Source organism: Nymphalis io, chromosome 24 (assembly GCF_905147045.1).
Source record: "Nymphalis io chromosome 24, ilAglIoxx1.1, whole genome shotgun sequence".
Classification (NCBI taxonomy): Eukaryota; Metazoa; Arthropoda; class Insecta; order Lepidoptera; family Nymphalidae; genus Nymphalis; species Nymphalis io.
In genome coordinates, this window is record NC_065911.1 from 9,287,958 (window position 1) to 9,313,464 (window position 25,507).

The 25,507-nt window shown below is 33.4% G+C and overlaps 1 protein-coding gene across 1 annotated transcript; it reads right to left on the reverse strand.

The window, feature by feature from the left end:
* Window positions 1–1,397: 1,397 nt before the first annotated feature.
* On the reverse strand, window positions 1,398–24,509 carry LOC126777902 (glycine receptor subunit alpha-2-like). The gene is made up of 9 exons (XM_050501202.1): window positions 24,195–24,509; window positions 18,781–18,928; window positions 18,223–18,305; window positions 17,925–18,151; window positions 9,117–9,251; window positions 5,545–5,645; window positions 3,995–4,155; window positions 3,491–3,563; window positions 1,398–1,739 (listed from the first exon to the last, which is right to left on the reverse strand). Exons 1-9 carry the CDS (start codon window positions 24,272–24,274, stop codon window positions 1,611–1,613), a joined length of 1,137 nt encoding a protein of 378 aa, XP_050357159.1. The 5' UTR covers window positions 24,275–24,509; the 3' UTR covers window positions 1,398–1,610.
* Window positions 24,510–25,507: the final 998 nt, after the last annotated feature.

The following is a 25,507-nucleotide window of genomic DNA, read 5'->3' on the forward strand; positions in this document are numbered from 1 at the left end:
GACACACGCTTGTAAGCACTCAAACACACGTAGCGATCGAAGTCTTATACTTATTTCGGCCTAGCTCTCATTCGTCAAGTGTAGCAACTCCACATTACACTCTAGACACTCGCAGGAAAACATGGAACTTCGTTCCAAAACCAACTCATTAATGAAAATGTTGGTAGTATTTTTATCCAAAATCAAATCGTAAATATTTTTCACTCGGATTGTAGACACTTGTTTAGCGGATGTTTAGATAAACACAGATTTTTCTCTTTCTGTCATCATTCGAAAGAAGAAGAAAGAATATTGTTTAACTAGCCACCCCCTAAACAACATTTATATGATAATAGTAGTAAATTTTTTTTGAATTAACATGACTTGGAAACCTTCAAAAAAAGAGCTTACCCATTCCTTCGAGGTCGGCAACTCATTTGCGAGAACCCCGGTGTTGCAGATGTCCATGGGCGGCGGTAATACCTTTCCATCAGGTAAGCCTCCTGGCAGTTTGCCCACCATTCCATAAAAAAATATATAGAACCGTATAATTCTAATTTCCACATCTAAAAAATACAAATCGAGTCGCGTTTACAACTTATGATTTGAATGATCTAGTCATAGGCTATTTAACGATCAAAGCAAAATGTTATATGTTATTTCATTGTTAATCTTAAATATACGGACACTATGCTGGCTGTACACTCTCGGCGATACATTTCGAAACTACAAATGAGCGTGAGAATGTGGAAGCGCATGATTTGAGATAATAATAATACGACAACCGTACCACGGAAATTACACTGATATAATGATGTCACAAAAGATTAAAATACACACACAAAACCGTGCTTATTCCTTTAAGATATATTTTCAGTGTCATGTAAAGGAATAAACGTTGACAGAAAACAAAGGAAAAGTAGATACGAACAAAATATAAAATACAGCATTATTAACATGAACTACTCTAGTATTTATTCAGTGTACGATATATCATCATCTAATTGTAATATCATTCACTTTCGTTCATTCGTTAAATCAATCATCAATTAAGCATATTGTATCTAGGTTTTATGTTTGTCATCACTTATTATATTTGATTGATAATTAACCTAGCTTATATTCTATGCTTATAATATTAAATTAAAATAGTCTAGTAATATATACTCTTTTATTCAGGAGAAGGTATGAAGCTCCACCTTATTGCTGCTTGCTTCAATGGTGGTGGATAGGTTTGGGGTATATTATTTAAGTAAATAATATTAAACGAGTTAAGTAAGGGTGATGAGTTGGCCATCGCATTATGGAAATATTAGTATATTTTGGAATGCATTTCACCAAGAGTTGTCTCATGATAAGTTCCTTCACCGTAAATCAGGAAAACACAAATTAGGCATAAAATTTAGCTAACAGCTGAATTGAATACCGTGAAATTATAACCCGTCTCACTTACTCACTTTTTTCTATAATAAAATAGCTACACATTAATATTATTACATAAAAAAAAAACATCACTCGATAGTTATTGAACCTGAGAATGTACAGCCAAAAATCTTCACGAATAATTACCGCAATTAGCAGATAACTACGTAAAGTTCGGAATAAAGGACACATAGTGTCGTTTAAGACAATCAGATGTATTGTGCGAACTGGATCCAGTAGGTAAGGTTGAGGACCGCGAAGAGCAGGGGGAAGAAGACGCGAGAGAAGCGGTCGATGCTGATTGCTCTCATACGTGCTTTGGCGGCTTCTGCTGGTTCCTGTCAATAATAACATAGCTTTGTATATTTACATACTTATCAGATCCTGTATATATGGCTCACTAGCAAAGTTGCTGTTTCCGTAACATAATAATTGCTTACTTATGAAATTGATGTTTTGTATAGTAAAAAATATAAACTATACATACATTACTATCTATTTCAGCTACCCTATATTTAGGGTTATAGAGTTAAGTTTTATAACCTAAAAGTTTTCAATAAACGAACTATATATAAAAATAATCGAACTGGTACGATCATTCTTATGGTTGAATATAGAAGATATGCTTTCGAATCAAATAAAATAACAATAGCAAACTATTTACAATAACAATTTTAAAAGGTAAATGAATCAACCATTTCGCTATCGATGCTCCAGATATACGGACAACATAATCCCTATGAAGTCTGTACTGATAAATTCACTCAGCGTTCCACTGAAATCTTTTCATTAATTCCTTGACATAGATTTACGAATGGAAATTTTCCTATTGCTTGTTGGCAATTTTGTACATGAACTAGTTGTTCCTCGTGGATTTATGTGCTTCATATTATATATGATATAAATATGTACGTAATAATTTGTTGTAACTTTTGTTAGTTTCAACAGATTTTAATAAAGACTAAATGGTACTTTAGAGATGTCCTTTTTTTACGTTTAGACTGACGCAGGTGCTTACTGGGCACGGCTGCTTCGGTAAGTACCTGCACGGGATAGCGAGGCGGGAGATATCACCCTCCTGCCATGAGTGTGGTGCGCCACTGGACACGGCACATCACACTTTGACGGAGTGTGCTGCGTGGGGGCCCCAGAGGCATACCCTAGCGGCGATAGTTGGCGGAGACATCTCGCTGCCGAGCGTGATTAATGCTATGCTTGGCAGCGAGAGGTGTTAGATGGAGATGGTCTCTTTTTGCGAGTGTGTTATGTTGCAGAAGGAGGTCGCGGAGCGAGAGCGAGAGGCGAGGTCAGCCGCCGCTGATTCGGTCCGCCGAAGAAGACCCGGGAGGAGGCGCCGACGCTATGCTCACCTTCTTCCTCCACCGTAAGCGCCGCTGGGGTTAGGGGGGTCAGTACCCCGAGAACCCCCTAAGAATGGAGGCCGCTTGAGCGGGCCAACCGTCGGTGCGTCACGGTAGGATGGGCATGCGATCCCGTGACGCCCCTTCGACAAGACGGAGTGGGTACCGCTGGTTTTTTAGTGGGTATTCCGGCGCCTTCAGTGCCGGCGAGCCACATACCCCCCCACCTCATGTGGGGGAAACGCGTAAATGCGTTTTTCCAGCGAAAAAAAAAAAAAGAGTTGGCCTTTTAATATGCAAATATTTGCATTTCCGTTTTATTGAAAACCCTCCACAAACAAACAGACAGATAATAAGAATTATGTTGGTTTCTTCTTTTTATTTTTTCTTTCCTAAATCCATTATTTTGAGATGTTTATAGATTCCATTTGTTGTAGGTCTAAGTTTACACAAACCTTACGTTAAAGTTTATAAATTAATTAGTTAAATCGTTATTATTGCTCTCATGACGCTAAACTGTCTCTTTGTCTGTTATTAGGAATTAAAAACAGCTGAAATATAAAAGGTAATAAAATAGAATATAAGTAATTTGATCAGCAAATAATGTTTGGTTTTCAAAAAAGTAAAATCTCATAAATATCCGATTCCAAGGCCTCTTTTGGTAAAAGTGAAACCCTAATCTTTAACTAAATATAGTCCATTTAAATAATAATAATTCAGGATTCTACCTTCGGTTTTGCAGCTCTGTCGTCCAGGATAATGTTGACAAGGCAGTACTCCATCAACGCCATGAACACGAAACTGAAATTATAAGAAAAAATAAATAAAATAATGATGCATGCATGACCTTGTAATTACAATGGCTCACCCTTAAACTGATTGTCAGATGCAGTTTTCTTTGGTGTCAGAATGAATGATGGGTGGGAGGTGCTTACCCAGGTGGGTTACCCATTTTCGACCTACTTACTACAGAGTAAGTAAAGTAATTGTTGTTATTGAATGGACGGTCGATGATGTCATCATTCGTCCGTTCTCACCGTTTAGTTTATTGTAATTTCCCACTATTATCTTACCAGATAGGGTGTCTCACTTTTGAAAATAAAACAAGAAAGAGAAAGACGATTTCAAACTTTTATACAGACTAATAACTTTACCTCATCTAATAGCTCCTCTCGGATCGTATTAGCGGATCATAAAGGTCACACAAAGAAACAGGAGAGCACAATACTTACACAGTGCACACAGACATAAAAGCGTCCACAGCTTTGAGATAGGAGACAGGTGGAAGTTGCGCCTGTGACTTCGCGTGTTGCGTGGAGAGTGTGAGAAGTGACGTCACGCCGAGTGTAACACGCGCTGGCGCAGCATCCGGTTTTATCCAGAACGATACCCACTAGCATGAAGATAATTATTAGCCTTAGAATTACCCAGTTAAAATATGAAGTTGGTCTACAGTTCACTTCAGGGACCCACGTAGCCTAACTTGGTAATATTTAAAAGTATGGAGGGTATACTATATAGCATTATAACGAAGACGAGCCGGTTGGCGTGGTTGGCAGATACTAGCCTTTCGCGCCGCAGGTCGTGCGTTCGATTCCCACCCAGGACAGACATTTGTGTGTATAATCATGTCTGTTTGTCCTGAGTCTGGGTGTAATTATCTATATAAATATGTATTTACAAAAGAAAAGTAGTATATGTATTATATCAGTTGTCTGGTTTCTGTCATTGTCTGGTCATAGTACATGCTCTGCTTAATTTGGGATCGGATGGCCGTGTGTGAATAATGTCCCAGGATATTATTATATATAATAATTAATGTTAACAAAGTAACACAATCATACTATATACATATCTATGTATAATAAGTCCAGCCGCTTTAGCTACTCTTTTTTTTGTTTGACAAACATTATTGTTATTAAAAAAAAAGATGCTGAAAGATGCAAATTTATATATGTTTACCTCAATTGTTCAATAACGAGTAATATTATATCATTAAAAGTAAATAATATCAGGCTAACGTTATAAAATTAATTAAATGGAAACTACATAAATTATAATGATGAAAAAGACATTATTAAATAAACCACTAAACATATCATCTCAATAAAAAAATAAAGGAGAGGAGGCCTTAGTCCAGCAGTGGGACATTTACAGACACTATACTAACAATATGCCCGAATTAAGGTGTATTTCTGGAACAGATTTTTAAACTTTTAAAATTAAATTTTATAAATTTATCGTTCTAAAACGTGTTTTATAACATATATTTTATTTGCAGAATGTCATACGCCACTGCGATTTATGTAATTATAGTTTGTTATTGTAAATGTGCAATTGTGGTTAGTTTAAGTGGAAGACCGCTATCAAATCTTCAATGTTATCTTGATCGAACAGACCGCAAGATAAATGCACGCTATTAACAAATAACTATTTTGTTTATTATATGTAACGTAATATTATAAATAATTATAGGGAGGGTTGGTCTCTATGAAAATTGTTTTGGGTTTTTTATTTATTGATTTAATATGTTCTTAAATACATGGCCTCATTTTAAAAAAAAATCCTATCAACTATTCTATTGGTTAATGCGATGTATAGCCTGACTGTTATAATAATTTGCAATAATAATCTCTAACAGTTTAAGAGATCCACGTTTAAACAAACAAAAAATTTTGTTTATACATTATATAATATGTATATAAATATATATTAATTATAATTAAAAGTTACCTTGTTTGCATAATTAACTCTTATTTAATTACTTAATAAGCGAACTTACAGACATAATGACGATGAGGCAAGTAGGTATATAAGTGTTGAACAGATGATAGCCCAGACGTCTCTTCAGCTTGAATATAACTTCCAGGCAAGTGAAGTTACCTGAAGATATATAAAATTCGAATTATTAAAAACAGCCTACTACTATATTCATTTACAACATAACATAACATCAAATTCTCATGATACTTAAAGTTAATGCATCTTCCTTGGAGCAAGGTATTCGTTTATTTAATACAATCTTGCAGATAGCATAAATTTAAATCTTATTGTAAGGTTATAAAGGTCGCATCTTGGTCATGAATACAGACGCTCGGAGTCTTGATATTTATCCTCCTTTTGAAGTTGCAACGGAACCACGCCACATACTAGTGCCATTACCATATTTCTGGCGTTTATTTCTGTCCATATACACGCTCGCGAGCGTGTCTTAAAACGACCAGGATCCCCCTGTGCCGTTATATAGATGATTAGAAAATTACACATAATTTATCAATACTATCTTAGGATGTATACAAATAGCTGTCTACGTTGAGTCCTATGCTCAATTGTCTGGAAGAGATCGGTTTCTTATCAATAATGCCGATTTTGTTTTTTGCTATTGTTTATATACGTTTTAAATATGGTGAAGCTTTAAATCGAAATGATATATCAACATTTAATTTAAAAAAAGGTAAAGTGGTCAAATGGGCGAAATAGTGGTAAGTAGTCACTATTGCCCATAGATATTGGCGCTGTAAGAAATATTATAGTTCCTTACATAGCTAATGTGCCACCAACCTTGGGAACTAAGAAGTTATATCCCTTGTGCCTTTAGTTACAATCACTCATCTTTCAAACCGGGACACAACAAAACTAAGTATTGCCATTTGGCGGTAGAATATCTGATGAGTGAGTGGAACCCAGACGGCACTTGCATAAAGCCCTACCACCAAATAACATGTTATAATATAATATATAGTTTATTGTAAGTATAATGAAATTTTCAACTCATGCATTACATATTTTTGTTCTTGATGAATATGTTTTAAAAAAGCCATGTTATATATTTACTTTTTTTATAGAATAGGAAGGCGGACGAGCATAGGGGCCACTTGATGGTAAGTGGTCACCAACGCCCATAGACATTGGCATTGTAAGAAATGTTAACTTGGGAACTAAGATGTTATGTCCCTTGTGCCTGTAATTACACTGGCTCACTCACCCTTCAAACTGGAACACAACAATACCAAGTACTGCTGTTTTGCGGTAGAATATCTGATGAGTGGGTGGTACCTACCCAGACGAGCTTGCACAAAGCTCTACCACCAGCAAAACTGTACAGTAAAAATAAAATAATTTCCATTCAAAACCCCTTTATAAAAGCATTATGTATCTATAAAAATCTATGCTTTTATGTACGTTACTAACTGTGCCCGCGGTTTCATCCGCGTATAACGTAAGAAAATCACTAAGAGCAGACTTGTAATATTTAGTTATGTACAACATTTTTAGTTTGTTTTTCGTGGGATATTCGTATTTATTGATTTTCGCCGCAGCTGGATCTAAACAGGGCATCTTATAATTTGCCACGAGAAACAGCATTCTTTTAAATCTATTTCGACATACTCGAATGTCTGCCCCTGTGCTTTATTTATCGTGACTGCAAACGATACTTTTACGGAAAAAATATTTTAAAATTGATAGTTAATTATATATTAGTATCGTAATAGCTTTTCCCCCCAATATAGTAATAGCTTTTCTTCCAGTTAATGATCTCCTGATTCATGAGACACTCGCTCCAAGCCAAGTTTATAGTAATCCGCATACGGTGAGACCAACTCACTATATATGATCTCCTGGTACATGAGACACTCGTGTTAAACCAAGATTATAGTAAACCGCGTTCGGTAAGACCAACTCTATGTATATGATCTCCTAGTACATGAGATACTCGCTCCATACGAAGATTTATAGTAATCCGCGTTCGGTAAGACCAACTTCATGTATATGATCTCCTGGTACATGAGACACTCGCTCCATACCAAGATTTACAGTAATCCGCGTTCGGTGAGACCTTTTCACTGTGTATTATCTCCTGGTACATGAGACATTCGCTTCATACCAAGATTTACAGTAATCCGCGTTCGGTGAGGCTAACAACAACTACACTACAAGTCTACACACACACACACACACACACACACACACACACACCTACAATAGAGGTAATTTTGTCAGAAATCTAAGAAGTTTTCATATTAAATTAATAATATAACTTGTTTGTACCATTGTATTAAACTACCGTTACGAATAATTTGGGACAAGGGTAATTTCATAAACACAAAATCCCAAATATAACAAAAAACACCCGACGATAATAAAAAAATGTAGTGCGAATAAAGTAAAAATCATCATGGATTAGTTTTAATCTTATGATTCTCGAAAATTGTAATCTTTATCTGTGTGATAGATAGCCTGGTTTATCCAGTAGTTCAAGGCAGGCAATATATGAAAAAAATTAAAAGAGCTAATTTAATGAGCTATCATCTCGAGCTCGCTGATTACTAGAGCTATCCTGTAAGACATAACGCGACACTCACCGGATAACATAAGCGTGAAATGCTAGAAAGTAATATGAGAGATTACCTGTAATTGTTATAGCATTCGGAGGAAAGGCATCATAGTAGCATATCAACGTAACTCGGTTTCGACATTTCTAGTAGGAAGCAAGTTTTATCCTCAAATATATTGAATATTACATTGCTATATGATAAAAAGAGGGCTTGATTCAATTATATGTCTATTGGAAGTGTCTTTCCAGGTTGTGGTATTTTGTCCACAGTCTTTAAATTGGTAAGCACAATCGCTGACAGTAATTGGCAATAATATACCTTACACCGCCAATGACAACCTTATTTATGGCATCTTAGATGATAACTAGGTCTGATAACTGACCTCATATTTATGCACATTTAATTAAAACCAGGACACATATATACAAGGTAATATTTAGCGGTTGAATAACTGTTGACAGGGTAGCACCTAACCAAAGCGTCCAGCACCGAGCTCTACACTTCTGGGATTATAAATATAAACGCCTTATAAGTTCTGTGAAGTCACTTCTTAAATAAGGAGCTCGTTGAGAAAAAAGAACAATTAATTTACGGGATTAAACGAACGAAATCAAGTTACAAGTAATTATTTAATTGCTAGCTCAGGCTTAATAGTTAGTAACTTTGGTATTAGGTTAATTAAAGAAGTTTTAGAATTTTTATTTATGTTATAATAATTAACATTAGTAAATTAAAAATATTATATTTATATTATATTTATATTATATTATTATATTTAATAAAAAGAAGAGGAGGCTTAAGCCTATACTCGAAATGCCGTGTATTAAACCAAAAAAAAATTTAAATCACTCTCACTCCTTGTAAAATGGTTAGGAGCTTTAAACAAAATGAATAAACGAAAGAAAACTCAAAGCTATTCAGATTCTGTACTCCGATCTTCACTTATTTTATTTGCTAGAAATTTTCGAGTTTAATTATTTATCTTTTTAATATAAATAATGTATTATTTTTAACTTACCAGTTGAATAAACTTGGGTACAATCAGCAGTTCTGTTCTGGACAAGTTCCAGTTGGGGCAGTTCGATGTTCTCGTCGACCACCAGGGGAACTTCTGGATCCCATTGAAAAATGAGGTCGTCTGTTGTATGAGACACTGGAAAAATAATAAAAAATATAACTAGCGTCTTTCTTAAAATTAAGAGAACAATATTAAAAATAATTATTTACAAATTAATTAATTTAAGACAATAGAAAATTTAGAAACAATATTTTCCATGTGTTACAACCAAATCAATTTGGTATTTGCATTTCATTGTATTACTAGAATCGAGAGTAAGAATACAGAATAAATATCAGCTAATTCAGTAAGGTGGAACTGTTTTAAATTTTAGTTGTCAGATTTTAATCACCAATACTAATAGAAACATTTCAATTAAAACCTGTAAAATCTTCAAAAACGTTAATATACACGGAAATTTGCATCTTACGTTAAAATTAAATTTTATTATTATTGTAATGAATACAACAAATAAGGAATGACAACTTAAGTTAATACATTATAATTAAAATTTGATAGAATCGTTATCTATATACGAGTGTACGATGTAGTATAAATAGGCGACTGCAGACCCGGAGATTCCGGGTTCAATTTCCAAGGTCGGGCCAATAAAAAGTTATTTGGTTTTTCTGTCAGAAAATTCTCAGTAGCAGCCCAGAGTCTGGAAGTTGGAAGTGGGTGTGAACCCATACATCATACGGGAGTGACTCTCGTGCCTCGGAAAGCAGTAAAGCAGTTGGTCCTGTGCCTGAACTCTTTCCGGTCATATCGGATTGCCGTTCCATCGGATAATGAGTGTAAGGGAATAGAGAGTGCACCTGTGTTTACGCACACACTTATGCACTATAATATCTCCTGCGTAGTTGGCTAATCTCTCTTGAGATTGGCTGCCGTGGCCGAAATCGGTTTGGAGTCATTATTATTATAAATAGGCGAATACAAAACAATTTAGTACATTTTTTTCTTTCTTTGTCAACCGATTTTTCTTTTGGTTGATATTAATTATCTTCGTATAATCAATACGAAAAATCGAAAATAAGAGTAGATAAAATAACTTCGAAATAGAAATTTATATAATACTGTTCAAAATATGATATGATAAGATTGATATGATCATTCTTAAATTTTCATGATTGCGTCGAATTTCGACCACTGGGCGAACACTGGTCAATATAAAAGTAGGTCAAATTTTATAAGGTACCGAAAAATCCATTAGGCTTCGTTAATGTACATCATAAGTGCACCACGTCCCGGACTCCGACATCACTTAACGATCTCCAAACAAATAACAAGTAGAACTCAAAAATAACCTTCAAGTGGGCTTTACCTATTTATGGACCTTCTCCACACCGACTCGATCACAGCTCTCCAAAGATCTTCAGATAAAAAGAGCTGACATCACAAGCGGAGACGAGAACACTTGCCCTACATTTAAGGTGCTACTCGACGAATCAATTTTTTCGTATCACTCAACAAACTTCACCCCCGAAGTGCTTACAAATGTTTGGCGATCGAACGCTCATTGTTGCAATATTGTAAGAGAAATAATTTATAAATATTTTTTGCAGTTCATTCATTATAATTAAGGGCTTAATTAAAGATAATGCTCATTAATAAATGATGAATTATATCTTTAGCACTGTTTGTAGTTTAAGAGAATATTTGCAATTTCATAAAGGACCAAAATTCTCTATCTAATTATCTGCACTGTATAAACAAACGCTGGTTCCTATTTTGCTTCGAAAATTAATCCGAATTGCTTGACGATGCGGAAATACAGCACTAGCAAGCTATACACCATATGTCAATTTAGATTTATAATTAATTAAAAGTCCTTGTATATCAAGGACGTATTGAAATAATACTTATGTTAAAAAGGTAAAAAGGGCTCAATAGGTATACCGTTTAGCGATGTGAAAGCTGCAGATTAAAAGCTGACTTAACGTTTGTCGTCCCTAATCCCAAAGCAATATATAAGCTTAATTGGATTGAATAAGAATGCCTTGAATATATTGCTAGAATTCATAATTAAAAAAAAAGTCGTAAGTTGAAATACGTCATACAATATAAAACGCGCCTGTGACATGTTGTTTGTTTGAAACATCAATTGATGTTTTATTTTAATGTTTTTGCAGTCTAAACCTTACTTTACCTTACACTAATTAGCTAAAACATACTACGCAGAGTTTTTAGTTTCAATTGAGCTCTTTTTAAGCACCCACTAAGCTAATTGGTACTTTACTAATAAGTGACAACATTACAGACTGGAATCAACCGTCGGTTTCTGTATATGAGAGTAGTTTTAGTAGTTTATTGTTCTTTTATTCTATTCTATAAAGTAGGATTCTACGAACCGTGGAATGAGAACATGTTTATATATTAATTTTCTGTTTTATTTTTCGTATATTATCTATAGTTTGGGCGTCTTTCAATCTGAAATTTTATTACACGGTAACATTAGACAGTTTCGATTTTTATAATATACTAATTAAATCTTTCCTGCGGATTCACTCCCATTACATTTAGACAGCAGTTTTTTTAATATACAATAAATAAATGGTAAGTCGTCACCACCGCCCATAGACATTGGTATCGTAAGAAATATTAACCATCCCGTAGATCGTCAGTGCGCCACCAAGCTTGGTAACTATGATGTTATGTCTATCAGAATAGGAAGGCGGACAAGCATATAGGTCACCTGATGGCAAGTGGTCACCAACGTCCATAGAAATTGACATTGTAAGAAATGTTAACCGTCGCTTACATAACCAACGAGCCACCAACCTTGGGAACTAAGATGTTATGTCCCTTGTGCCTGTAATTACACTGGATCACTCACCCTTCAAATCAGAACACATCAACCCAGACGAGCTTGCACAAAGTCCTACCATCAAGTAAATTAGGTAGTAAGTTGCAATCATCGGTATTGATTGTTTAAGGTTACTTCTTATCTCTTATTTATTTGAATATCAAGCTAACAAAATACTACATAATTAGAAAATTATAGTATTACATAAAAATTAACAAGCGAGGTCTTACATTGTATATCCTACTTATACGCTAACATATAAATATTGAATCCCATCAAAAACATAAATGTGAAATGAGAGCCAAGTTCAGTATTATGATATATGCCTTGATTGTTGACTTCAACGACAAAAGAAGTGAGATCTAAATGGTTGCCAAGTTTAATGGTCAGTCCTAATATTTATTCATAACAACATAAAATATTTTATAACAACTTAAAATATCATTTCTTCTTATAACTTAGGATAATATATTGAAGCCTAAGGTCTGACTTGGCTAGTTCTCATATACGAATTATTATTACGTACCTACTAAAACAGTCATGGAAGAGCCCTATGTTTGATAGCTAGTTTCTACCAGCAAGCCAAATTTTCGGAAGAATAGAATAACAATTTACAGCTTTAGAACTTACGAAGGCTATAATATAAGTGTGTGCATGACTAATTTCAAGTAATTTGATATAACTTGACTTGTAATGTTATATATTGGAATATAAATGTATTTTTATTAATGTGCATTTTTCGCTCTTTTAATGTATTTAAGGGAACTTGATTGGTTTATTTAGACGTTATGTATTTATTGTATTAATTTAATTCATTGTGTTATTTTACTGTTTGTTTCGTGAAATATAAATAAATAATATGGAAGGTGAAGACTTTGGAGTAAATCATTATTAGGATGAAAATTTAGTTATCAACGTATTAAAAAATTGCACATTAAATTAATTTTTAACGTAACGTTAACGTTAATTGCTGCGGAGAGAATATCTAATGATAATCCTATTAAAGTGAAGTTTACAACTTGAAACTCGATCAAACACACGAGTACGGTAAGCTCACTATATATCTGCTTATATACATATGCACCTATATGGATCGAGGAAAGTCACGCGAACAATGACCAATATCTAAGCAATATGACAGTTTCGTATTTCTCTATAAAATGCAGTGAGACTTTTAAAGCATTTATGTTCATGTAATGAAAAATATAATTAAGATATTTTGGTTTAATATAAGAAGGAATTATTGTAAATTAGAACAGAGTATATTGTTTTAATTTATATTATTTTTCAAAGTTGACGAAGTCCCTCCTCAAGGCGCTATTTCACCTCGTTTACTACTCTTATTAGGTGAATATTTCTTTTAAATTACAGTTAATCTTTAAAATCATCTTCCAACCAATGAAAATATCGAGTAATTTGATGTCCTCCTGACCGATTTCGACCCCGGTAACCAATCTCAAGGAAGACTAGCCAGGACATTATATACAAATATAGGTGCACTCTGTATATCCTTACTATCATTTACAGTACAGTAACAGCCTGTGAATGTCTTATTGCTGGGCTAAGGCCTCATCTCAATTTTTGAGTAGAATGTTTTGGAGCTTATTCCACCATGCTGCTCCAATGCGGGGTGGTGGAATACACATGTGGCAGAATTTCAGAGAAACACATGCAGGTTTCCTTCACCGTCAAGCACGAGATGAATTATAATCACAAATTAAGCTATCATTATACAACTATAACTATCATTTGATGAGACGGTATTCCAATACGATAAAAAAAAAATATCAAAATCAGCAAAAATATAAACATATGTAAAAAATATTTATTGTATCTATATTTTCGGAAAAAGTAAGTGTAATCAACTTATTTGACACCAAACGCTATTGTGTTTAGTCGAAATTCAGTGAGTATATAAATCATATAGGATTGAATATTACATAACATATAAGACAAAACTAACGACACCACTTGATCAAGTTGTAATAAATAAATTATGAGCTACGCGGGAACATATGAACTGACATAGACTTAAATCATAACCCCTTGCTTTTCCGCAGTCAGATAAAAATAGAACACAGTGATTAGTGACTTAATCTGCGTGACAGCTCAGGGGTCTTAAAGTTCCTCTCGACAACTCGTTATACATTCGATGGCTCTTGAATAACGCCACCGGCACACGTTAAACTTAAACGCCTTTGTTCTCTTTGAATACATTGAAAATGAATATTAATCAGTGTGAAAAGTGAAGTAATTATACCAGAATCCTCTCCTGTTAGTAAACTAGCTTAGAAGAAAGATTAGCTTTCGATAATGTGATAATCAGGGTCGGATTTAGGGGAGGGCAACTGGGACTACAATCCCAAGGCTTCCTCAATCAAGAGAGCAGAACCACAATTAAGACTTAGAACAAAATACATCGCAATTCCTACTAATAAACGCATACATAATTAGTTCAATCCAAGAAATAATAAGAAAGTAATAATGTATAAATATTAACTCAAGAGTAATAGACAAAATTAAAACCGAGTCAATAATTGCAACCTAAAGCCAAACCGTTTTTAATATTTCAATGCAATATTATTGAAATTAATAAAAAAACACAAAACAATCAGACTAAAAGACAAGACAGAAAAACGCATAGAAGAATGCCTATTATATATGGCAGAAATTCACAGACAAAAAAAAAATTGTTTTGGCTTTGGTAACTCACAAATACTCAAATTAACTTTAAAATAGGTAGTTATTTTGAATTCACAGACAGACACTTCAATTTAATTTATTTTTATAGTTATAGCATATAGCGGAGTATTTTATTATATCTCCATGATTGTTAAAAAAATGTTTAATTATATTTGGGCCTTTCACTCCTTTGCTGCAAATCCAATTCAGGTTTTAATCCCGCTGATTTCCGTAAAAGCTTTTTTTTTATAATACGTATTGTTAAAACAAGTCCCGTAAAATATTGAAATCGTCGCTTTGATATTCCGCCATATTAAAATTGAAGAAGTTCCTTATTTAAATCTGAGTTTTATGTTTATTCTTCGTTATGAGAAATTAAATATTTTCAATATAACCTTCTTGATAAGTCATTAAAGTATTTTATAAAATAAAAAATTAACATCTCGTGGGAAATTCCGTTAAAATTCAATTCAACGAATCTAACTTATATTGCAAACATAGTTTTTTTATTACATCAAATCACAAGAGAAATTACCATAGAATTTTCAGTTCGTTAGTGGTTTATCAATCGAAATAGGTCAATATTCATATTTAAAGAGTAAATAAAAAATATTTATTTTTCACAAATATACATTTTTGCTATTTATTTCATGCAGGACTTCAACGACATCAATGAAATGTAAAAATAATTGCTTATCAAATTAAACAAAACATACTTTATTTAAATAATATAAGACGCATCCAATTTCAAGCACTTTCAATTTGTAATATAACAAGATTACAATAAAGACAAAACAACATAATAATACGTAAAAAAATTAAAACATGTTCAACATTGCTATTTTATATCTATAGGCGTATTAATTTTTATGAATCTGTGTTAACACGTAATTAAATCCACTAAAACACTTGTAAAGCGAAACGAAAACCGAATAAATTTAACTAAATTTAAATTAAATTAAATACGAAAAGAAAACTTGTGTAGAACTTCAAAATTTCGTGACAAAATAATCTAAAACTGTCATAATTTGATGAGAGTATAATAAATAAATATTTAACCACAAAAAAAATGAAAAACTAAAGTGAATATTTAATTTTATTTGGTTTGTTAACTTGAAGAGCTTGTCTTTGTGCAATGCAGCTAGGTTAATAAGGTTGCTGCACTCAAAAACTTCATTAAGTCTGAAGTGGGTACAGATAGCAATTTTTCCACTATATTTTAATATCATATTTAGGGCTGGCAACAATTCATGTCAACATTATAGTCATAATAATAAAATTATTTTATTGTTTTCATATTTTTGTTATAAGTTATTCATTTTAAAGTACACACATATATGCACATTATGCATGAAGTGATTATATTATGTAAGTGGAGCAAAAAAATCTTAAGGATATCTATATGTATCAGAGTTCTGTTTGTCTGTTTATCTGCTTGTGTCTCTATCATTGAGATGGAGGAATAAATTCCAAACTTTCAAACAGAATAGATCTAGCATCCACGAATGGATGATACGACAATATTGCGGGTTGTAACTGTATAAAAAATATGTATCTCGTTTTAATCCCTTTTTCCATCCCACCAAACCCAAGTTTGCATCATATCATATTTAGAATGACGCTTAAAACAACAGCAACTTATAAATGAGTAATGCCCCAGATTGAACCTGCAATCTTTTGGGAATCTCGGCTTTAGGTTTAACACAATATTATATGAAAACTAGTTTCTATGGCGGCTTTTCCCACGTTAGGGCAGGTGTTAGGTATTCTTTTCTACACATCTGACAACCTGTATGCAAAATTTCATCATAATCAGTTAAGTGCTGCAGACATGAGCGCGTTGCAAACAAAATAAATTCACTTCACATATATAATATTAGTTAGGACTGTAAGTTATTTTGTATCAATGTTTTAACGTATTTCTGTAAAAAAATATCGCTACAAGTTAACAGATTATGAAATACTTTCGCCTATATAATATAAGTAGTTAGATGAAAACGTATTTAATAATATATCTACATTTCTATTTAACACGAGTGAGTCGAGTACAGTCGAATTAATCGCTGTCTTCATTCAGGCTACTTTTGTGCATCTCTTGATGCGCTCAACGTTTCCTGCGGTTTAGCGACCCAGCTCTGAATTATCTGTGTCAAGGTACTTCAATTTTAGAACGAGGTTTGGATGTCATATAGGGGTGAAGTTTGTTTTTTTCTGGTTGAAGTTTTGTTTATAGATAAAATTTTTGCGATGATGCATTATTTAAAGTGTTTTATGTATCAAATTAAAAGCTCAGTAAAGCCTTTTGAAATTGCGCTGGTGACATGGTATATATTTTATATTCTTATTGTAGTAACCCTTAGAATGTGTCAGACTTTAGTCATTTTTTTTTTTACTTTTTAATACACAGCGATCGTAACCTTCTTAATATTTTGTATATTTATTTAATATGACTCGTTTTTGTTCGTATTTCGTATTATGTCAAAAACATACACACAACAACTATACAAGTTATTTCTATCTTAGTATTCTATATTGCTTATTTATTAATATTTTAAATATAAGGTTTCAATTTATCAATTGGTAAAGCTAAAAGTATCTGTTGGATATTCATATACACTTATAAATAAACTAGCTGACCCGTGCCCACTTCGTTGGGCGGTAAACATTTTTACTTGTGATGAAATTATGATTCTGGTTCGGTTAGTACTAAGTGCTATGATTTTTTTTCCTGACTGGCAAATGTTAATAAAAAAAAAATCGGGTTAATATGTAGCCTATGACACTCACACACAATGTGGCTCGCTATTGCTACTTAAAAGAATTTTCAAAATCGGTTCAGTAGATCCAGAGGTTACCCTTTACAACCTCCCAAACTTTACCTCTTTATAATATTAGTATGGATTGAACATCAATGCAATTTAATTGGGGAAAAAGAGTAAAAATTGAGTATCTAGTGGATTTCTCTCGATAGAATCTTCCTTACGAAACAGTGCAAAAACAATGCTGTATTGTGCTGTACAAATGATTAATGTAAAATGATGATTCAAAAGTGCTTTTAAGTATTTAAATAAAAGATAATTTGATTAAAATCAATCAGTCAAACGTCTACCATTTTAGATTAGCAAATATGTAATATTGTCACTTCGCAAGCTTATAAAACATCACTAAAGCTAAATTATATATTGTGACGCAATCTTATTATAAATAGTAGGTAATGTACTATAGATGAATATATTACACCTATATTAATTCGCAAGTAATAAATTATAAAAACTTACAGCTCTCCATTTGAAGCTTGCACTCCTGCGTGTCATGTGGATAGATGAGGAAGTTCATAGCGCAGCTCAATTTCAAGGTCAACTTCACCATATACAAGATGGTTTTGTCCTTGTATAACCATACGTAGTGGTTAGGTATCGTCATCGTTTGGAATGTTACAGATTTTGCATTCTTAAAGAATGAATCTGGTCGCCACATTTGTTTCAACCAGTCCACTTCCAGGAGTCTGAAAAATGTTTGATATATCAATCTGTACATGAAAAAGATTAACGAAATGACGCGTGTAAGGATACATACCTGTATTCAGTAGTCATGTTTTCCGGTAATCTAAGCCGAAAGTCTTTCCAGGTTTGAGCAAAGAATATATCAGCAGCGTAGGTCTAGAAAAGAAAACCAAGTTAGACGCCATTCTATGAGTTTTGGTTACATAAAAAAAAATGTGAAAACCCAGGATACCCCTGACGTAATCGAGTGTGGAGTTAATGTCCATTAATGCTTATAAAATATATTATGGTGACATTTTTATTTTGAAAATAATCAAAGATACGTAAACACTCAAGACCTTAAAAGAGGAGTATTCCTTTTATGAATTACACATTAAATTGCGACACATATTTTTGAAAATCTTGATATCATATGTTTTACCATTAAACTTTAAAAGGATTTATCTACTGTAATTAAGATCTGCGCGACTGCTGATTCAAGACCGCAGCTTGTAGAATGAGCCTGGCTATTCAGCAGGGCAATACCGCCGGCTTAGACACAATGCTGCATATTCTATTGAAGGCCATCACTTAATTACGTTATAATTAAAGTATTTTTTATTAGTTTGTACATAATATTATTTATATTTACCATAGAGTTTTCGTCAATGGAGTCGAGTCCCATGACAGTGACATGGAAGTTCACTATGGTGGGCTGGTCGTCCTTCTTGGGGGGTCGCATTTTGTCATACAAGCGAGGGTCATCAGGTAGAAGATCTTGGAAGGCAAGCAGCGTTGACCTGATAAAGTTATAAATATACTTTCCTACATTATGTAAACTAAATATATTCTATTCTGATATAAACTTATCATATATATTATCGCCAAGCAGTAATGCTTAGTATTGTTGTGTTCCAGTTTGAAGGGTGAGTGAGCCAGTACCAATGTCTATGGGCGGTGGTGACCACTTAAGATACGGTGGCCCACTCGCAATTCTGCCTATGTTATACAATAAGAATTAACAAAAATAAAACGCTGAAACTCTATATATATATATCAGTCAATCAATCAGCCAATCATCGTCCACTGCTGAACATCGGCCTCTCCCAAGGTGCGCCAAAGCTAACGGTCCTCCGCCTTCCGCAGTCGGTGCCCGCTTCTTAAGGTCATCTGTATGTATCCTATATTGATATATGTATATCTGTATATATGATGATGTACTTGTCAAAGAATTTCGTTTTCATTTTTACAAACATAGGGTTCCTAACACCTCTCACGCAACTGCGAAGGCACTTGCGGATGCTGGTACTATGTATGTATGTATCTGCAGTTAGTCTAGATATTCAGGGAGGAAAACTCCCAGCGTTTATAGCTTGAAGAATAGTAAATGTATTTTAATATTTGTTTATTAATATTTGGATTGCCAGCTTTCTACACAAGCGTGGCCTTCGTGTTTTAGTTGATGGTTGCGCTTCACAATTCTATGTAGTGAATGCTGGGGTCCCCCAGGGATCTGTGCTATCTCCCACACTCTTTCTTTTGCATATCAATGATATGCTCTCTCTTGGGAACATACATTGCTATGCAGACGATAGTACAGTGCATGGTGGATACCACGGACGCGCAGTGGCTGGGCGAGCGGAAATTGAGGAGAGGCGGAAGAATCTTGTCATTGAACTCGATAGAACATTAGAGCTCATCGCCAAATGGGGCTCTGATAATCTTGTTGCGTTTAATGCCAAGAAAACACAGGTATGCGCTCTCACAGCGAAAAAGTCAGTATTTTCCCCTCTTCCCTCCCTCTGTGGTACTCCGCTGGTGATACAAAGCAAAATCGCCATGCTGGGGATTGACGTTCGCTGCGACCTTAGTCCAAGGGTTTACATCGAGGCTGTTATAAAAACAGCTTCACGGAAACTCGGAGTTCTGAACAAGGTGCGGCGTTTTTTCACGCCACAACAACTGTGCCTGCTGTACAAAACACAGGTACGGTCTTGCGTGGAATATTGCTCGCACCTTTGGGATGGCTCCGCTAAGTACCTACTGGAGGCCTTGGACCGGTTGCAGCGACGTGCCGTACGCATTATTGGCGACGTAAAGGTCACAAACACCCTTGAACCTTTACAATTGCGTCGTGAGATAGCAGCACTGAGCGCTTTCTATCGACTGTATCACGGCGAGTGCTCTGAGGAATTATTCTCTCTAATTCCTGCTTCCCCCTTCCTTCTTAAGTCCACGCGAGCTGGTTCTCGATGTCACCACCTAACTGTGACATCAATTCCATCGCGAACAAAGAAATTTGGCAACTCCTTTCTTTGTCGCACTTCCAAAAAATGGAATTCCTTACCAGCTCACGTGTTCCCCTCCTCTTACAACCCGGGTTCCTTCAAACGAGGCGTGAAGAGGCATCTTGCGGGCCGGCAAGGCGAAGGCGGCTAGTGCAGAACGTTTTTCCCATCTGTACTGGCCGTCGTCGCGTTTGGACTCTACTACCACTTACCATCAGGTGGATTAGAGTCATTTGCCCTCCCGGTGAATATAAATAATGTAGATGTTTATTTTTTTAATTTATAAAAGCCTCAATGTAAAAGAAGATATCCGTTTATTTATTGTAATCAAAATAGAGCTCATTTAATTAAAATATTTAATAAATTAAGGTAACAATCTCATGAAATATTTTTAAGGATATTTAAAGAAATCTAAGCGACATAAAAACAGTATTTAACATTTTAGGTCGTCTAACATTTTAACGTCTCTCAGTTAAACTTTAATTTCCTAAACCACACAAATGTTTTATTTTAATAATAAGGCATGCAATAATACTGATTTATTTATTATTTATTCATAATAATTATATATTTTTGTTTATGGACAAAAAAAAATCAAAACAATTTTTAAGTAAATTATATTTTAGATTAATTCAATCAAAGAAAATAATTTTTTTCTTAATTAATCTGAATCAAGTATAATGCTAACATACATATAAAAATCTGATCACTGTTTCTTAAAAGTATAATCACCCTTGAAATTTACAGAATATCAGGCAATTTTTAATCACTCAGTTAAGTGTTTTATCGGTAACGAGCTGTGCCCGCAGTTCCCGTGTATAACTTAAAGAAATCACTAAAAGCGGACTACTGAAATACTATATATTTCAGTAGTAGCAACATTTTAAGTTTCCTTTTCGTGGGATATTAATATTTATTGGTATATATATTGCCGCATCCAGATCTAGATAGGGCAACAAACAATGGGCCATGAGAAAAACTGAATTCCCTTAAACCTATTCCGATATATTTTAATGTCTGTCTGTGTGCTTTATTTATTATGACTGTAAACGATACCTTCATAAGAAATTGTATCCTTTTAAAACTAAATGGTAAATCTGAATTTAAAAAATAAGTACTAATGATTAACTAACTATTAAAAAACGATTAATTATAAATTTAACGAAACAATGAGAAAAAAATCTACGCAAATAATGGATTATTTTAAAACTAATTTGATTACCATAAAAAAAGGTTATAGTAAGTCATCCTTAAATGATACACATATGATATCGTGGATCCTTTTTTTATCTTTTAAGAAAAACAATTCTGGCATACGTGATTGTTGCTAAACTATAACCGTTTAGGCAGCGCACGCAACAAAAGCTCTCAAAAAGGAATACATTTTTCCTGTTTCTGCAACCTTTTTTATTGATGCTTAGCTCATATTGGTTGTAGCTTGATGTTAAATTTTATAATAGCCTTTAATAAAGGGGAACACTAACATAATTTTCAATTTGAACCGGTATTTTTTGAAATTATCGCGTTCAACCAAACAAACTCTTTAGCTTTATAATATTAGTAAAGATTAGTTAACGAGTATAAAATAAAAAAAAAAACTTATAACTCAACAATTATTATCACTTTCAAACTATTTCTAATGGAAAAAAGAGATCAAAACGTTAACGATGAGGTGCGAATAAACTAAGTTCTTATTTAAATTCTGCTTCGTCAACTGCTGTTGATTCTAATACGCTACTGTGTTTGATATTTTTTTTAAACTCATGGTAGGTATCTTGATAGAAACTAATATTTTAATTTGTAATTTTAATTTCATGTGCTTATTTCTAACTTAATTCTACCAACCCGCATTGGAGCAGCGTAGTGGAATAAGCTCCAAACCTTCTCCTCAAAAGGGAGAGGAGGTCTTAGCCCAGCAGTGGGACATTAACAGGCTGTTACTGTGTTTAATTTGTATTCAAAATTAATCTCGTTTTCGGCGGTAAAGAAAAATATCGCCAGAAAGCTTGCAAGTATCGGATGAAATTGTGTCACATGGGTAACACCAAAGCTCTTCAAAATGAGAGGCCTTGCCTGGCAAATATCTATTTATGCCACTGTATGTTAACATCTATTTCATGTAGGTAATTGCCAAAAAAAGTGACAAAGTGATAGTCGAAGTCAAGAATATTTATTTAATATAAGCGTTACACTTTCTTATGTTATAACAGCGTGTGAATGTCCCAATACTGGGCTAAGGCCTCCTCTCCTTTTTTTTTGAGGAGAAGCTTATTCCAACACGCTGCTCATGCGGGTTAGTGCTTGCTTATGTTCCTGTGTATTAAATGTGTTACTGCCTCGTTGGTCTAGTGGCGTGATGTAAGGTTGCAGACCCTGGTCGTGGGTTAAATTCCCAGGTCGGACCAATAAAAAAATATTGGGTTTTTCAGTCAGAAAGTTTTCAGTAGCAGCCCGGAGTCTGGAAGTTGGAAGTGTGCATCCCGTGCTTCGGAAAGCACGTAAAGCCTTTGGTCCTACCTGCCGTCCCATCGGATTATGAGAGTTAGGGAATAGAGAGTGCACCTGTGTTTGCGCACACACTTGTGCGCTATAATATCCTACTGCGTAGTAGGCTAATCTCTCTTGAGATTGGCCACCGTGGCCGAAATCGGTCTGGAAGACATTATTATTATTATTAAATGTGTTAATCTATTAAAATAAACGAAATAGCAATGATGATAGTGGATAAAACCAACGATACACACACACGTTTTGGTACCGTCTACTAATTATTCCGCCATAGTACAATAAAACTATTATAATTATATTTTATGAATATGACATATTCATATATATATAACATATTCATTAAAAATATTACACCCCGTCTTATTGCCTCTACTGGTGACATTAGGGCTGGTTCATTTTTCGCCCAGGGAATGCGTAAATTAATGTTTTATATTAACGTAAAATTTAGAACCCTACAGAAAAATCCAAAAAATACGAGAAGTAAAAATCTCTAACCAGTCATTGATAAGCAAAGGAAAATACAGTTTGAGATGATCAGGAATCACACAATACAGGTACCTACAAGGAGGTCATTAAAATAATATAGTCTAAGTATGAAAGACCTTCTTAATAAGAATTTCGCCTTATTCGTCTTCAAGTTTCAAATGAGAGATTCGTGTCAAGTAGACGCGTTTGAATGAAAAGGATGGCTCGTTTTAACCAACTCGATTGGGGTCGTGAAGTGAGTAATGTGTTTTATCTTTTTCAAAGCAATTTTTAATGAGAAGAAAATCAACCAAATATAAAAAACTACTTATATATTTTCTTGTGATTGTTTTAAAATTGCTAATGATATACTTATTTGTATTTTTATATATATTATATATATAAATAATGATGCTATAGCTTAAATCGACTTATATTATAAACTTCGTAAACATATTTAAATTCATAATATTGTTTAAAGATATTATGTAGATCCTTCTGACAATGAGCACTACCCTTGCTTTTTATAAATTATCTTTAGACTATTTAAAACCGACAGTAAATAAAAAAATATATTAAAAATACATGTGTTTGTACTTCAACCGCATAAGGTGATTTTTTTAATAACCGGAAACAACTTTCGATTTCCTTGTATGCAACAATTAATAATGTTCGTATCGTTTTAAGAAATACATGACATAGTTTTTTTTTTTTAATTTTCTATGAATGTTAAGATTATCATCAAAAACTTTACGAGATTTTTAAGTTCTACAATTATATTGATGAATGTGTAGATGATACTTACTGTGCATAACAAAGATCTCCAGCTCCAAGCCACAGACGAATCAACAGCATCGATAACCATAATAATTTTTCAGCAGCCATTTTGTTTTTGGAATATTTTAAATTTTATTAAAATGTATCTACATATTACTTTTATTGATAATTATTTTTTTTTTTTGTTTATATACATTCAAATTGTTCACTTTACTTTTAATTCGTTAAAACTATTTTCTATCTATAATTTATCCAACATTATAATTTTTGTATCATGTCTCCTTCAACTACTTAGTGATGTGAAAAAATTAAAAATGTAACCGAGACACAACTTTGACAGCAGCGTTCGAAAGCGCGCGAAACAGTGATGGACGTTATGAAAAAAAACTCAATTTTTACTAATATTTTGCACATGCGTACTACATGGTATACAGTTTTTAAGCTTGACAATCAAAGAATAATGTAGTTTTTGCATTGTGTGGGATATTTTTATGTACTTTGTGGTAAACTATAAAAATGAGATTAGCTAAGCTTTCAGCTAGTCTCGGATTCGATTTCCAATAAAAGTAAAAAAAAAACTAAGGTATAGTTTTTCCTTATTAAATATGTCGTTCATAATTTGAAATGTAACTATGATATTTATTAATTTTATAATTGATATATTATTAAATGACAAATGAAACAGAAATGAAAAGTAGGAAGTTATTATTAATTTATTTAGTGTCTGGTATAAATTAAATTATCAATAATCATACTATAAAATAATATTATATACGTCGATTCCATTAAAAAGAAGAGGAAAGCAATGAAATAGTCACTTCACTTTACTAATTAATTTTGATTCTATCTCGTTCATCTTGTAAAATGATTTTATTCAATATAGTAATTATTTTTATTTCATGCATTTAGATATAATATAACATAGAATGATATAATGATATAATATGACATAGAAGAGTTTCTTCTGCAAAACGACAATATTAAAAAATATTTTTTTTGTCTGGCGTGTATCTATGCCAGTTGAGCGTAAACTATTCTGCCAATGTCACGTATAAAAGAGAAAACGATATATTATTAGCATGCCATATTATAATTGTCAACCATAGTAGACTACAGATAACATTAAAAAACTACTGTAAAAAATTAAGTAACTTTTTTGTTGTACTTATAAACTCGTTACTTCCACCAGGGAAATTAAATTACTTATTAATTAACATAACGTGTATAAATATTTACATAATTCTAATTATATAAATGATAATGATTATGAACTGAACTTGACCTAAAAGTGGTCGTGAGAGTGTAATGTTGGCCGATGTTGATCTGTTTGATCGCTAGTTA